General features: G+C 31.6%; 1 protein-coding gene across 8 annotated transcripts in view; it reads left to right on the top strand.

Annotated features, from left to right (window-relative positions):
- The window catches only part of LOC125049319 (rho GTPase-activating protein 21), a 370956-nt gene that overhangs the window by 30576 nt on the left and 324096 nt on the right, over positions 1–16284 (top strand). For 7 of the 8 annotated variants that reach the window (XM_047648470.1, XM_047648474.1, XM_047648472.1 and 4 more), the window contains exons 1-2: positions 8819–9292; positions 11227–11366. The exons of the other annotated variant lie outside the window; for it this stretch is intronic. In XM_047648470.1, the coding sequence (XP_047504426.1) occupies positions 11324–11366 (43 nt within the window). In that variant the 5' untranslated portion in view covers positions 8819–9292; positions 11227–11323. Of the gene's footprint in view, positions 1–8818; positions 9293–11226; positions 11367–16284 lie in introns of those variants that run through there. 8 annotated transcript variants of the gene reach the window in all.

The following is a 16284-nucleotide window of genomic DNA, read 5'->3' as shown; positions in this document are numbered from 1 at the left end:
ATAGGTCGTTACAGCCCACCGCAGATGACATCACGCAGGAAGCTGTATTATTCGCATTTGCCCTGAATTGCAAAATGCATTAGGGTTACAACGTGTTTATATTAGTAACATTTATGATTTATTTGAATGTAGTTTTTTACCGTCTTAATTGAAGGAGAGGTTATCAATTCTTTTGTCTATGTTTTTCTCAATTAGTAATGGATAATAAATATGGAAAGAACGTCATATTTGTATCTGAATCAACGTGAAACAAAGGCTGAATATGATAGTATGGTAACCGTGTAAAATCCCTTATAATTATAATATTTTAGGTATTTTGAGTATTTATTGTTAATTATTTATGCACTTCTTGCACTTTACGTTGGCGTTTCTTTTTTTATTGTTCCATACTAGGGTTACCTGGAAGAAATCGCTTGTTAGCGATAAGGCCGCCCGTTGCCTAATAACTTATGTAACCAGATTTTTTTAAATGTATGTTTTTCTATATGTAAATAAATAATAAATATTTATAATTATTTTGTATTTATACCTGCCATTATTATTTCTTATCGTCAACATTAGTTTAATTGTCATAGCTACCTTGTCTAGCAAATGTGTACTTAAACCACTTACATACAATTAAAATAATAAGCAATATATTTATTTATTAATACTTCGTTACATTACAAATAAAAACAAGTAACAAATTATTGCAACGGTCGGGCGTGTTTGCTTACAAGCGATCTTCCAGACAACGCTAGTACCTAAGGAAAAAAAACTTTAAAAATATACCATGGTTATTACTAGGGAATGATACTTTGATGTACCAACTACCAACTAAGCAATATAAACTATGTACTATAATGCACCCTATACGATGCATATTTTCTACTTTGTTTTTTCAGCAACGATAAGAGAAGTATTTTCTGTTATGGTTTATGAGGGTATTAAGATAAGCGATAGTGCCTGCATGCTAATTATTCAAGTCATACGTTAATATCTGATAAGAAAAATCATAATACGGAGAAAGTGTTCGAAGTCCAGTAATGGGGCTGTGCAGATATTTTTAAAGGTAAATAAAAAAAATATATATTTAGTCGAAAGTCGACTGACATCGAACAAGTACCTACTGTGTGTTATATAATTCCGTGGTTTATATTATGTACCTATACATTAACCATGTACGAAGTCATTAGCCACTGAACTACAGAGAGTAAAACGTTTTAACAGCACAAAGGAGTAAAAATTTAGAAAATATGTTAGGTAAATATATAAGCCTTATATAAACCAATGTCTTGGCGTCAAAATCTCGTTACGATACGAAGTGTCTGTGGAGCATAAAATATGTTAACAAACAATACTTACTGAAGAAAAAGGAATAGATATTATTTAAATATATTCGTCGTAGACAACGTGTGTATTTTTCTACGCAAATTCACAAATCACCTTGTAAATATAAATTTATTTAAAAGAGGAAATAGCGAATAAGATAGAGTTATTTAATCGTCGTAGACTAATACAATGATATAAAATGCTCAATTCACGTCCCGATCTTTTGAAGTTCTCTGGCATTTTGCCAGATTTTGTAGAAAATACAGTAACATTAAAGAAGTGTTTGGTAACTGCCTTCAATGTTAATTTATTTTTTGATGTAGATATAAAAATGGATTTTAAATTAAAAATTAAAAAAAAAAAACGCATTCAAATATTTTTTTGGCATCCCTTGTGTATGTTGGACTCAAATCACACCGGGTCAATACTGCCTCAGAGAGCCAGTCGGGTGAGCAATAACCATTGCACCATAAGCAAAAAAACATAGCGATTTCTTAATGCACTCAAGAGGCTTCCAGATCCTCTTGCGGGCCTCGTTATTTTATCGGGAAAATTATGAAATCAAAATATATAAATACTAGCTGCCCATGTGAACTTCGTTTCTCCTTAATGTGATTTTACTTAGCCTATCTTTTTAGTACATACCAAAATGGAATATTTTGCTATGCTACCCCAGAGACTGTTCGGTTTTCGGGGATTTTTTTCCTATAATAAACCTCAGAGTTCAAGTCATAAGATTTTAATTAACAAATAAAAAGTAGAGGTTGATCGTAGAGGGGTGAAAATGAAGGGTTGTATGTATGTTTGTATGCTGTATCATAAAAGAATAAAAAAAAAAAAAGGGTGCGTGTACTTATGTACGCGCGTAAGAAGTTATACTTCTTTGGCATTATTAAAAATAGTTTTTGATTGCATGCAAATAATTAATTACAATTAAATAATCAAAGACTGGAAAAGGAGTCATTAAAGTCAATAAAGTTCAGTTTACATTTGAAAAATTAATTAAATAAATATTTATTATTATTCTCTTACATTAAACAAATAAAACACTATTTATCTTTAAAACATTTTTATTTCATTATACTATTTATTTTTAAGTGACTCTAATGTCTTCATCAGAATTTCGGTTTGTAATTTTAAATTAATCATTACTTGGTTGTGCATCTACGAGGCTTCTCCAAAACTAAAACTACTACTTGCTTTCTGCAACAAATAACAGAATATTAATTTAAGCTCTGTCCATGCAAAACTTAAATAATTTTATAATTCATATTATAAAAATTTTAACACATTTATATAATTATATTAATATAAATGTATAATTTGTAGCACATGCTACAGACCTGGATAGCAACTTTCTTTTATTCTATTTAGAGATAGAGATAATTTAAATATAATACCGGTGTCTTCCTTGTAGGTTTCTTTGGAGTTGTTTGGGGATTCTTGTTGTTCAGTTCGACATGATTTTCTTTAACCTTTCTTTAATCCTACAAAATAATGAAATTGTTAAGTTATGTTGTCACTGTTGTGCACACCTTTGTTTGGCTTTTTTAGTATTCAAGTTATGTCAAAACTGATTTATTACCTTGTCATTGTTGGCTTTTGGGATATCAATTGTTTCTAAAATGATTTTATTTGTAATATCCTGAAATATATAAATAACATCTATTAATTTAAGTATCATGGTGAGTGGTTCGCACTCAGGTATTAAGGTGTATTATACCCACTGTCCATTATAAGTGGAAATGGGCTCACTTCTGGCTGGACAGAGTTTCGGTACTACAAGTGCAACATGGATGTTTTGAGGTATTACAATATCTCTAACTACCTGTAGGGGAATAAAGTACTGTTGTGAGCATATGCCTATGCTTGAAAGGTTGAACCTTGAACATCACCATACATCATATTTATAATTAACATTCCTACCTCGACACCATCACAATCAAATTCATTGAAATCTACTTCAAACCGTTGCGGTATCATCTCTGCCATATCCATTGTGTCTCGAGAAGGTGATGGTGGCTTTGATCCACCTCCAGTTTTAGATGTTTCACGGCGATAAGATGACAACTCTTTTTTTGTATTCAATTTAGTGCACTTCCACTGATTCATCAATTGTTTTTTGTCTCTTGTCCTTATATTTGCTAGATTAAATCTGAAAAATTACATGTTTTGATTAAATAATGTGGTCATTTTTTTGAGATGCAGGTACTTATTAAAATGTTTACTTCTCTGTTATATCGCTCCAAGCCTTCATTTTCTCCTTATTAGTATTCGTGCTTAAATCTTTGTTCTCAATTATTGATATATAGAATATTTCTAAAACGTTGCTGTAACAAACGCAATAAACATAAGCAATGAATAATGGTTCATGTTTCAGTTTTAATCAACAATAATACTCGATAATACCTACGGATAGTTAACCTCAATTGTATTGAAGCACTCAGGAAGGTTGGCACAGTTTTTTCACAAATATTTTATCATATTAATTAGTTTTGATTTAGATATTAAATTTAAATCACTTCTGATTATAATTCAGACGCACATATAAAATTCGCACTTGTATAATGAAAATAACTAGATACATAGATAATCTTTTATTTTAAACAATAATTCAAACTCCTATATTTGTTTAAAAGGTAAATGTCAATGTCAGATGTCAATTGTCATGGATATTCAAAATTCTTGTTAAGCTGCTAAGCTAAGAAATAGAATATGCGTGAAGTTAGCTTATATTCTATTTCTTTTGTAGATTGCGCACGCTATAATCACACTCCGAATTTTGTGTCATAGGTGCGCGCGCATCGTAAAATTTCACTCTCATCAAATTTTCATAACGCGCCTAAAGAAGTATAACTTCAATAAAAAAAAATTCTTAAAAATAAAATTTTTGGGGTGGATCCTTAACATTTAGGGGTTTGAAAGGTAGTAGCCGTGTATGGGAACGAACATTGTGACACGAGAATTTTATATATTAGATTTGTATGTTGTACCTATTACGGAAATAGAGTCTTTGTCCTGACTCTCGCCTAGGGTAGGATGTTTATATCAATCTTTAGTTTATACATTTACTTTAAGCAAACAAACAAGTACAGTCCATCAAATGTTTATCCTCGTTAATTCACCACAGCAACAAGCCAAGAATACACAAATTGAAATTCCACCTGCGTGTGTTCCTAGTATAAACAGAAATCACGTGTAACATTTTTGTAACTGAAATATTATTTAAAATCTTACATTCTTTCTTAAAATACAATGGATGATTTGAACGATGGTTTATGACCAATAAATCAGACGCAGCTGTTGTGTAAGAATAAACTAAAGGAAGAATTTGGGCCGAAATCTGCGTTTACGAATCCGTCATACGTCAAAAACGTTTTAGGGAAAATATATGTTAACGTAAAATTGTAAACACCGTTAGATTGTAATCTATCTCGCGAGATTATAAACTGTCGAAAGATTGTGAACCTCAGCGTACTGCTTACAATTTAACGTATTATTATTCGGTAGATTGTACTACACTAACTTAGTTATCATTCAAACTTCTTTGGTCAATTACAGATTAATTTTACTTCCCAACAATTTCATATAACTACCGAATAATAATACGTTAATTTGTAAGCAGTTCGTTGAGGTTCACAATCTTTCGACAGTTTACAATCTCGCGAGATAGATTACAATCTAACGGTTTTTACAATTTTACGGTGACATATATAAGGAAATATTAATTTAAAGGCATAATCTTATAAAGATAGTGTAGTTGCCAATTAAAATAAAAGTTTACAGACGATTTCAAGACAGTCTGGATAGTGCCAAGTAAGTCAGTAAACAGTGGATTATTACCCGAACATTCCCTAAGAACGCTTTTTCGAAGTGACACTTCTTTATCGACGTATGGGAGAAATTTTGTAGCAAATCGTCACGTTTTTCGGTTACGCGCCATGTTGCTTTTTGAAGTCAAACTTCCATCTTTTTCTTGTCCCTACCACGGTTGATCCGAAGAGATTCGAAGCCATTAATAACAAAAATATATAATAACGATAACAATGATAGTAATAATTCTATTACAATTAATGAAATTCTGTAATAATCTTAGTAGTAATAAGGTAAAATTAAATAATTGTATTTGTATTCATGTCTATGATAGTAAAAGCCTTTTGTTAAGCTTTATCTAATTTAACTTTATTTAACCAATTTCTGTAAAGTTGCATATAGTAGATCATTTTTCGAAAAATAAGGTCATAAAGAAGTTTCACTTCTTACGTGTGTACACACGCACACATTTTTTTTGAAGGACCCGACCTGAAAAGAACGCTGTTTTGGGACGCCAGGATTTAATTTTACATTCTCCACGTCGTCCGATGATTTAATTAAAACAATAATAAATCATAAAACTAAATACCTAGAAAGATGTGTGTATTTTATAATAGAACATGATTTTTACATTTTATGTAATGTGTGCGAAATGTTTGAGAATACCGCGGATGACGCAGCTTTTTTTATTTCCTGTAAAATATAACAGTCACGTCATTGTTATACAGACTCGTAATTCATGTAACAAAACGTTGCTACGAGAATTTGTTGGAATTTGTTTCTGGGTTAGAAATACTGGTGAATTATGTGTGGATTTTCCGAGGTTGCTATTTTATTGGATTTTTGTAAAAAGCTTATCGATATCAATCATGATTTAAATGGTTTTTAGAAGCTGTCGGTATGTGAGTAAGATTAAAGAGCAATTTGGTGTGCTATATGGTTTCATAGTGTATGCTAACGGTTGCTTGAAGGCCGATTTCCTAAACATTTATTTTTAAAGTGAAACTTCTTTAGGCGCATGAGGGTAAAATTGTACGAATGAAACGCAACATAATATTAACGTCACGAAGATGTGCAGCATTTTTGTCGTTTCAAAGAGAGACAGTAATTGAGACCGATTGAGAGAAATTGAGAAGGGCGAATTACATTATAGAAATTATATTTTATAAATTCAAATTTCGTAAAAAAAATGTATGAAATATTAGTATTTTTTATTTTATGCAAAATAATTTATTGAAATCTCAAATGACGAGTTGTAAATTAAAATGCCACGTGTTTTTGTTATGGAAGAAATAAATTAATAACTTGTATTAATTTTGTTTGCCAAAGAAGTATCACATTATTAGAGTATTCTGACATGTGTACCTACTTTGTACGCACGCACTTATTTTTTAATAAAAAAATACTATCATGTCCTAACATTCAGCCTCCATTGACAAGATAGCAACACACGAAACAAAAAACAAACATAAGAAATTACTTAGGAAAAACAAAATTACATAATACCAAAAATTACCTATAGGCACAAATATAGAGTTATCTCTAGAATAGAACGCATAAATGCACTTCTATAAAAACGTCTCGTAAACGACTGAGCTGTGGATTATCTTAGTTATTTCAATTAGAATAATAAACTGAAGTCAACATTTAACTGAAAGCGTCTTAGTAGATTTACAGGACACGCATTAAATATCAATTAATAATACGTAATACTGGTATACAGGTGTAATTACTAAGCTCAGATACGACTCATTACTTTAATTTTAGATGTCACACGGCGAGATATTGAGACGTCTGCGTTGATGCCAAATGAGTCCCAGATTCAGCTCGCAATGAATTTTATCCATTCATCTTCGCTATATTCTAGCTTTGAATTACGGATGGTTCAATCTGCTATATTTTTGTAAAACCCTGTTCTGTGAGTATAAGCAAATATATATATTTTTTAAATCTGTCACAAAGCTACTGGGTTGAATTACTATGTGTTTTATTTATCGAATATTTTAATCGTTTTAACTTCTACAATCTTCAGCAATATTATATTTTATTTATTGACGTATGGTTCTTAAAGAAAAGAGCGTATTAATTAAAAAAAGCCGGCAACGCACTTGCGAGCCCTCTGGTATTGAGTGTCTATGGGCCACCACTTAACATCAGGTGAGCCTCTTGCCCGTTTGCCCCCTGTTCTATAATATATATAATCGTCATAGTAGTAGAAAAGTGACGGATCTGACAAATAGTAAACTTTACAGGGCAGCCTTTTCAAAATAATATAATCATGTTAGTTTTTGTTATAACTATTTTAATTCATATTCTGTTATTCTGAAAATTGGCATACAAGCAAACGAAAAGGTTTGTTTTGAAACAAAATAAAAATAATAATATTAAATTACCCAGATTTCTAGAAAAATCACATGTTTCTATCAAATCCGTCACTTTACCGACTGAATAATATGAAATTTAAAACACATGGATTTTTTTTAGTATAGCCGTAATATTTAGTTAATGTAGTTTTCAAATATGATAAGTGGATTTTTTTTTCTAATCCGACATTGTTCTACGATACGAATATATATATGAGACTCGTTTGTTAGAAACAGATTGTTACATAAATTAGGTATTGATATAGAATTTCAAAAAATCGTAATATAATTTAAATATACATTTTCCTCTTCCTTCGTAGCTCTCTGACATACGAAAATCAGCCATATCATAAACCACAGTATAAGTATGTATTTAGCAAATGTGTTATTTAAAAATGCTTGTTTCTGCGCCCACGTCGCCCATGTGTCAAACATTCGTCCGACGGTCCGAACACCTGTTAACGTGGGCAGCATTGTCAGGGCCAAATTACTTATGTAGGTTTCATAATTGGTCAATTTAATAGTGTTAGAATATTGACAGATGCCCTTATGTGTTGGGTGATGAAATATCTTCAAAGGAATGAATGAAAGGTGTTTTTCCATTTACGTTTCCCAATCGATTGCGATATAAATCTGTTTGATAGTGGAATTCACTAAAGTACCTACTAAGAACCTGATTGACCTACCTATGAACTTATTAGGTCCATATAATATTAACGAAGCCCATTTTTTTCTGTTCCTTTGTAATAATATTCGTTTCGTAAGTAGTCTTAAATAAATGAGAAGCTTAGGGTATTTATATGTCCAACATACAAATGTACGGTATTTACAATATTCTTAACCTACATAGTAATAATACAATAATAAAAATAAAATTTTATTAATGACAAAAGGGTTTGTGACAGAATTCATATATCGCTAGTCCCCACACTAGGGCCCTGTGTTGTGGGTAACTAGAAAACAATTATTACGTGGTACATGTTATAATAATAATTAATATTAATAAATAATAATAATTAAACATTGATGGAAAGAAAATTAAAACAAATTTAAAAAGTTTGGTCCCTGTGGCAGTCCCGCTAGCAACATTTCCTCACTATATTGCGATACTTATTCGTTATAATTAAAATGACTAATTGCTAAATTATGGTGACTGTTATAGAAAATTATACGAGGAAAAATGTGAGACTAGTGATTCAAACGCAGACGCCGTCACTTGCTTCCGGTGTGACCTGGTGGATTAGCTTTGGCATAGCACGCGTCGTGCAAATTTCTACGACCCCTGTCTGTTTCAATTTATAAATAATCCCAAATGGCCAGTGGTCGCGACGTTGCGGCAGACCGCGGACGGCGCGGGCGCACGTCCCGAAACGTTCCCTTCGGGAATGAAGATAACTTATCTCGACCGCGGCTGAGGTCAAAACGACCTTTCGAAAATCGCGGGTGTGAATGTGACCTTTAAGTGCTTAAAGCTTGTGTTTGAGGAAAATTATAAGTTAATTGTTAAGAATTTTGGTAGAGTGGTTGTTCATCTGGCTAAGGTTCTCGGTTCTCATTTGCTGAGGAATGGCTGACAGTGAAATTTTCTGATGTGATTAACGATGCGATGTCACGACTCTTTCAACTTGTGATGAACGTTATTTCTTTTTGAATCGACGACGTGTGGACTTTGTATTCAATTTTATGTGATTCAGATGAATTGAGACGGATGGATGAATGCATTAGGATATCTAATTTTGTCTCACTTTAGTTCCTTAGTAAAAGGACTCTTCAACGCGTCTCCATAAATACATCGAGACAGTCAAGTATGTAACAGTCTATGTTATCGGAATGTCTTCCGTAAAACAAATTGATTAAGGCCTTTGACAAAGTAACAATAATTGGGATTTAGTACGACAATTAACTTGCTCAAAAAACTGCTAGATTTGAACAATATGATTCGAAACAATACATTTACGTAGTGTAATATATTGTTTAAATGTGACCTTGTTAGTGAATAGTCCCATCAATCATAATTAAAAACGTAATCATCACGCTCAATGTTGGCATTAAAATATGATTCAAGTAAAACTTTTGTCGTTTCGATGAATAGAATTTGAAGATTTATTCGACATCCTCGTGTCTGAATAGCAAATCACTATTATACTCTGCTTGTCGTGTATTTGAATATTATTAGTAGTAGTAAAATTTGTTCTATATTATTGATTTTTTGGTAAAATAAATATACAAACTGTGTGTATTTCTATCCTGTATTTAGAAAATTCAAATTTTGTTTAGTATAAACTTTTGTTGTGTTTAACATCGAATGCTATAAAACTTCCTTCATGGTAATTCCATTATTAATAGCCTCAAGTAGCAGCCTTATCGTCGCTTGTATCACAGATTTTATCACAATACATTCTTTAACTGTACGAGAAGTGCATTCCTTACGATCATTATGTAAAGTAATTGCTTATAGACAAAGTCTCCGTGGCCTCATTTACCGCACTAATATCAAAAGCCTGGAGGTTTTCGGGTTTGATTGTAGAGAAAACTGACTATTTTCAACAAGGTCCTTTTTGTCTTTAGAGGCAAAAACAATTTTAAGAAAGTGCTAGATGCCAAGCCATTGATAGATTGTTACGTTGAGCTCTTTACATGCCTTAGTATAAAGGCTTGCCAAAGACAGGGGAATGGAGGACGTTTGCAATAACAACACGAAATTTTATAACTGAAAGATTCGACTAAAGAACTTGAAGGAAATGTCTGTAAACCAACGTAGTAATGCCCCATTCCCGATAGCGTGTATATAATATATAGTTACGCAAAACTGATTGATGATAACGATCGAACTTCTTACCGTTACTTCAATTTGGCCACCGTCTTGTTCGTTTCAAGGTTCGTTCACCTTCAGTTTATAAAGACATTTCTAGCGTTTGTTACGCCAGGGTTCAGTTCCCTTCTATGAATTTCTTTATGAATACGTAAATTTTATTAAGTAATATTCCGCAAACGCAAAATGGAACTTGACAATACATTTTTTACGTCAGTCGCACGACGTTTCGAATTGTTTACGACAGTACGGGGTCAACAAAAAACTTCGGTTTTGAAACGATTAGAAATCATGCTTTTTCTTTTGATGAAGATGATATTGATTATTATTGATTGTGTATCACCGGAACCCACAGTACATCGTCTTCGGTTGTTGATCTATGAGATTCGATTTACTTTTGTTTATATTCGTGTTTTTCTGATTGATTACTCGATGTCCGCTATACCTGTGTTGAACATGTCGAATCCATCTGTTAACAATCACAAACATCTGCATACCAAGATGCTACCTTGGAGAACACCTTATTTACTCATGTAGTATATAGTCGAGATCTCACTTATTGGTAGAAAAGTGTGAAATAATTTTTTTAATTTTATTTGAAGTCAGTATTTATAATTTAATACTATTTAGCTGTTGAAGAAATCCTTTCACTGATTTTGTATAAGCTTTTGACTAAGTTAAGCTATTTATTTGAGCCTTACTATCGCCTACGCTACTGATATAGAAAGCGCTTTTTACACACTTTATTAAACACATATAAAAGTAAACACATACAAAAACATAAAGGCTGAGTGTAACAGGTAGCCCAGATATTTAACAGGCTAAAAGAGTTACAAAATACAGACATATTTTGTATTATTTTTAGACACATATCGATTATTAACAAGGTATAAATTAAATTTTAATTGAATGGTCTGCTTGCTTTAGTCAGATGAACACTTCGCATTATAGTTCATAATAATGAAGTAATGATGTTCAGTGTGTGATAAATATTTATTGAGTGTGTAAGTGTGTGCTCGTCAAAATGATGCAAGGATTATTGGATTCGCTTTATAAAATCTACTGGGGTAAGTCAAGTGATGTATCTTAATTATTGGTTTGAGTAAAAACAACATAATTTCTTTGTTTTAAGTAAAGTCGTCTGTCTTTTTTTCATCACAGTGTAAACACAATTTGATAGAAAGAGACGAGAGATAAACTTAGAAGAGTGAAATAAGACTGATTTAGTTTTTATAAGAGCGTAAGTGTTTTGTCTTTCAAAATAAATAAACGTTACGAAACATTTCTAACTATAAATATTTATTAAGAATTGTGCACCTATATTATATAGTGGTTTGTTGGATGACATATAATATTGAACAAAGAATATGTAGGTATTTAAAAGCAATATAAATGAATGATACAATTTAAATGAATTTACAGTAAAATCGATTCCCTTAATATCAGGTTGTAAGCCGCTTGCCCGTTTGTCCCCGGTTGCATCAAACATTGCTTAAATGTTCCTCTTAAAATTTCGTCATACTATAATGAAGCGAATCTTTTGTTCGTTTCATCTCAATGCGTCAACCGCAACGCGAATTATCAGCATTTGAAACTGAAAAATCCAACTTAGATGTTGTAGTTTTTTCACGAGAATTTTCTAAATATAATTTTATAGATGTCCGAAATCTTTTGTAGATTGTTTATGAGTAGTAAATTAAAAATAATTAGATTCGCTGGGCGGTGTCTCGGTGAATCAGCGAACTCGTAATTTGATGTTTTGTATCGGGTTTTTTGCTGACGCTATCGTATGTTTAGATCATATATCATGTTTGCAAATTGGTACTGTGATATAATTTATGTCTTAAATAATAAATTGTTTATTACGGTATTAATGTTTTAAGAGCGATGGCTTAAGCGTGCGATCTGTGAAGTCGTATGTTTGATCCAGGCTGTGCAGCAATGGGTTTTCTATGTGCGCATTTAACACTTGCTCCTGAAGAAAATACGAAAATATTTTAAAACTTTTAAAATATTTCAAAAGAGTCGATTTAATTAAACAATTGTTGTCCCACTGAAATTGCACTTATGATCTGTACTCTGTCTTTTAAATTCACACACTTAAATAAAGTGGTCATTATTAAATTTACCGTCATAAAAGTGATAATACTATAATATTTTAAAACACTTTTACTTTAAGCATTATTTAAAGTACTTTTAAGAATGGGTTTATATAATATTTTTCGACAACTAGCAATTTCCGGTTTGGACCTTCCGTCTGTGACACAAAAACTGCTTGTATTAAGACATCTTCTATCATATATTTTAATGTACAAATTCTATAACTAAAAATGGGTTTTAATAAATAATAATGTCCAATCGAATAACATACATGATAAAATCTTTGTTAAAACAAAACACGTCTAAATTTATTCGTAATGGATATAAATAAACTCAACGGTAACTAATGTTAGTCTCTGAATTATAATATTAATTCATAATAGCCGATAAAATCTCCCTGTCTACGCTAATTGCTAAGTACAATGGCTGGTTGTACGGCCTTGCTGTGTACTCACGAACTTGCACACCTGTAACGGGACTGACTATTTCCTAATCCATTGTTAGTCGTGATATATAGATAATACCACTGGAATTTATATATTAAATTCGAATATTGTATTCTCAAATCAAGTACACAAAAAAGCATAGCATTTTGCTTTTCCTTGCAATTTTAAAGTCAAGTCAAAAATCATTTATTCATATAGGCAACACAATGTACACTTATGAACGTCAAAAAAGAAATATACATTAAATGCTTCTAATTTTACATTTACTACCAGTTCTCAAATCAAAGGCGTGGAACGGAAGCGAAAAACTGGCAATAATCTCTCCGCCTTTTTTTTTAATCGCCAAGTTTTTTGTTTTACACAACGTTTGTAAGGAGCTGCTAAATTAAGAACTCTCGTCTTTTTCAGTCTTTACGCTGTAATCAAGTGACTGGTATTTACTTGAGTTAAAACAATACTGATTTTTTAATTGATAATTTATGGTAAAAATAAATAAAAAGATATTTTCGTAAATATTTCAAGAACCTAATGAAGCATTTTCAGTTTTGAGAATAAACGTTTAAAAGCAATAATCAATTTACGATAATTAAAAGCAAGAAAAAATCTCCAACAGTGGTCATGGTATAGACTTTGTTAAATAGTGTTTGTTGTTGCTTTAAGAAATTTGTTTATAGTTCTAAATACTGAATTATAGCCTCGGTGTTGGAAAATGTGATGAAAATTACTCTATTTACCTTGTACTCTTTACGTTATCTTTTGCAATAAGTAAACAAACAATTCCTATATTTATCATAAGCTATATTCAGATGTTTTGATAAACATTTGAATCCAATTTTGTATTTTACACAAACCTTACATTGTAGCAAATGTTTGTAAATTTATGTGGAACTTTTAATAAATGTGCTAATTTGTATGAGTTTTGTGTTTTTATTTGTACATAATGTTTTTTCTTTCGATAAACTTCAAAATTTTATTATTGTTTCCTTGGTTAAAGTGCACTAGAGTAGTGTTAGCTTAGTGGCGGCAGCGTGGCAGCGACTCTCATCTTTGAGGTCGAAATCTGAGGCCCAGACCTAAAAAGGTTTTAGCGCTACTAGTTTGTTGTTTTCCTTGGTTAAAAGAAGTTACTAAGACTTCTGAAAAGTTACCCATTTGCTAACAATAAAACGCGGTATGTTTAAGAACATTTATTACTGTGATTTCTACTTTGGACTACCACACCATTTCGTTTACAATGTACGCCAAATTTTAACTATTATAAAGTGTTAAAACAATTATATACAATGAACTAAGCCGCAGTTGATAGCTTTTATGAAAATTAATTATACATAATAACGGCCTATAATATGTAATTATCAACTTGACATTGCTTGTAGTCCTTTAAAGATACTACATCGCGCGTGCTCGTTGATTACAAAATCTTTATCAGTGATAAATGCCAACTCACTGTATTGGTTAAGTGCTACTTACGGAATAACGGGAATTTAGTTCGGGTTAGGTAATAATGAAACATTGCATATAAAGAATGTTTTGCTACACACATATATACAATTGGATTACACATATAAATAATAATCAATTGGGAAATCTTGTTTTTGTATGGCTACAAAAGTTTACGCTTTTTTTACCAAAAGTCAAAATCATTTAGTCATATAGGTAACACAATGTAAACTTATGAACGTGAAAAAAAAAATTGGCTATATGAAATGCTTCTAATTTTACATTTACTGCCAGTTCTCAAATCAAGGGCGTGAACGGAAGAGAACTAGCAATAAACTCTCCGCCACTCTTTTTAATCGCCAAGTTTTCTACCGTTTCGATTCCCGGGAGTAGCGATGTATTTTAAAAAGCTCTTTCTAGAAATAAAGCGAATTTTTCTTTGTGTAAAACTTGCTGTTAATATTTTAAATTCATGTAATGTGTATGACATTACTATTTAAAAAGGAAAATACTCTAATCTATTTCACCTCGAGCTTTTTAATAGATACTAAAAATTATGTTTATTTTATGAGTACATTTTAGACGAATTACTAGACAAAAAACTGTTCAATATTACCGTAGCCTTCGTTAATGTTTTGCAGAAAACTTTTAGTTGGCATCTTTGCCAATTGGCGTCACAGTTTCAAACGTTGAGGGCTTTAGTTATGACATTTGTAGCTAAGTGATGTTTTCATTTGCCTCTGATTGACCTGGATTGATGGTCGCTAAAATAGAAACAACTAGTACTTAATGTTGCGTTGACACTACACGTTTACGTGACATACATAGACAAAAAACATACAACATACATATCTTCTTCAGTCCCCATACCGGGGCTTTGCTCTGCATGACCTGCACGAAGTTCCAGGCTGGCTCGTAGGATTTTATCTATATGTCTTAATAAAACCAGAGGCCAATAATGTTTATCTGTACCAAGGAGTTCACTATATGTACTAATGTATCTGCATCTTCTACCGCATTTACCATGTGTTTAGCGGAGTTGTTCGCATCTGCAGCAGAGTTTCACTATCGGTATTCAAGGCAGAATACAAATACCATCCGTATCACCTCGACGTCCAGCGATTCTTAAGGCAGTTTTTGCCGCGCACCACCGACATCGAATTCGACTTAAGGTCCTTCAAGAAAAGAGCGTACCAATTCTTAAGGCTGGCAACGCACTTGCGAGCTTCTTGACAATGTGAATGTCCATGTCACTTAACATCAGATGAGCCTCCTGCCCGTTCGCCTCCTATTATATCACGTAAGAAAATATATAAATAAGTAATAAATAGTAGTGTAATATTGAAGGTAATTACACCTACAATTTATACTGCGTTATTACAGGTCTATGTACACTATTAAATATAAATAAATCAGTCTATCTCTCAAGCCAGCTTTATATTGACGTATCACTACGAACAGCTAGAGTAGTAAATGGGATCTTCTCGCTAAGAAAGCAAGGGAATCTTTGTTTTATTTATCAGACACAAGTAACATATTTTATGATAAATTTTGAATTTAAAATAAACAGAATTTACGCGCACGTAATAACGAAGTTAACAGAACCTGTTTTAATTATGAAAAGTGTATGTTAGTTGTATTTAGACCATAAAGAGAAGTACATATTTTTTTTTATTATATTAATATACATATATATATATATATATATATATATATATATATATATATATATAGATTAATAAAGTATCTGTCGAAATGTATGGCTCCAACAACTACGTTAAAGAAAATTATGGGTTAATTTTGGTTACTCGAGGTGTTGATGTTGCCCTTTAAAAGACATAAATATCGATTACATATAATTATTATTCATTAAAGTACTCAATAGGATATTTTTAAGATGTCGATAAGTGTTTGCGTTTAATGTACTTAGTAGGGCCGTGACATTTTATAACTACTGTGCAATTAACGGTTTTAAAATTTAAATTTCGAAGGCTGTAAA

This window comes from Pieris napi, chromosome 5 (genome assembly GCF_905475465.1).
Source record: "Pieris napi chromosome 5, ilPieNapi1.2, whole genome shotgun sequence".
Taxonomy (NCBI): domain Eukaryota; kingdom Metazoa; phylum Arthropoda; class Insecta; order Lepidoptera; family Pieridae; genus Pieris; species Pieris napi.
The sequence above is the reverse complement of the archived record's forward strand: the minus strand, read 5'-3'. Positions and strand labels throughout refer to the sequence as shown.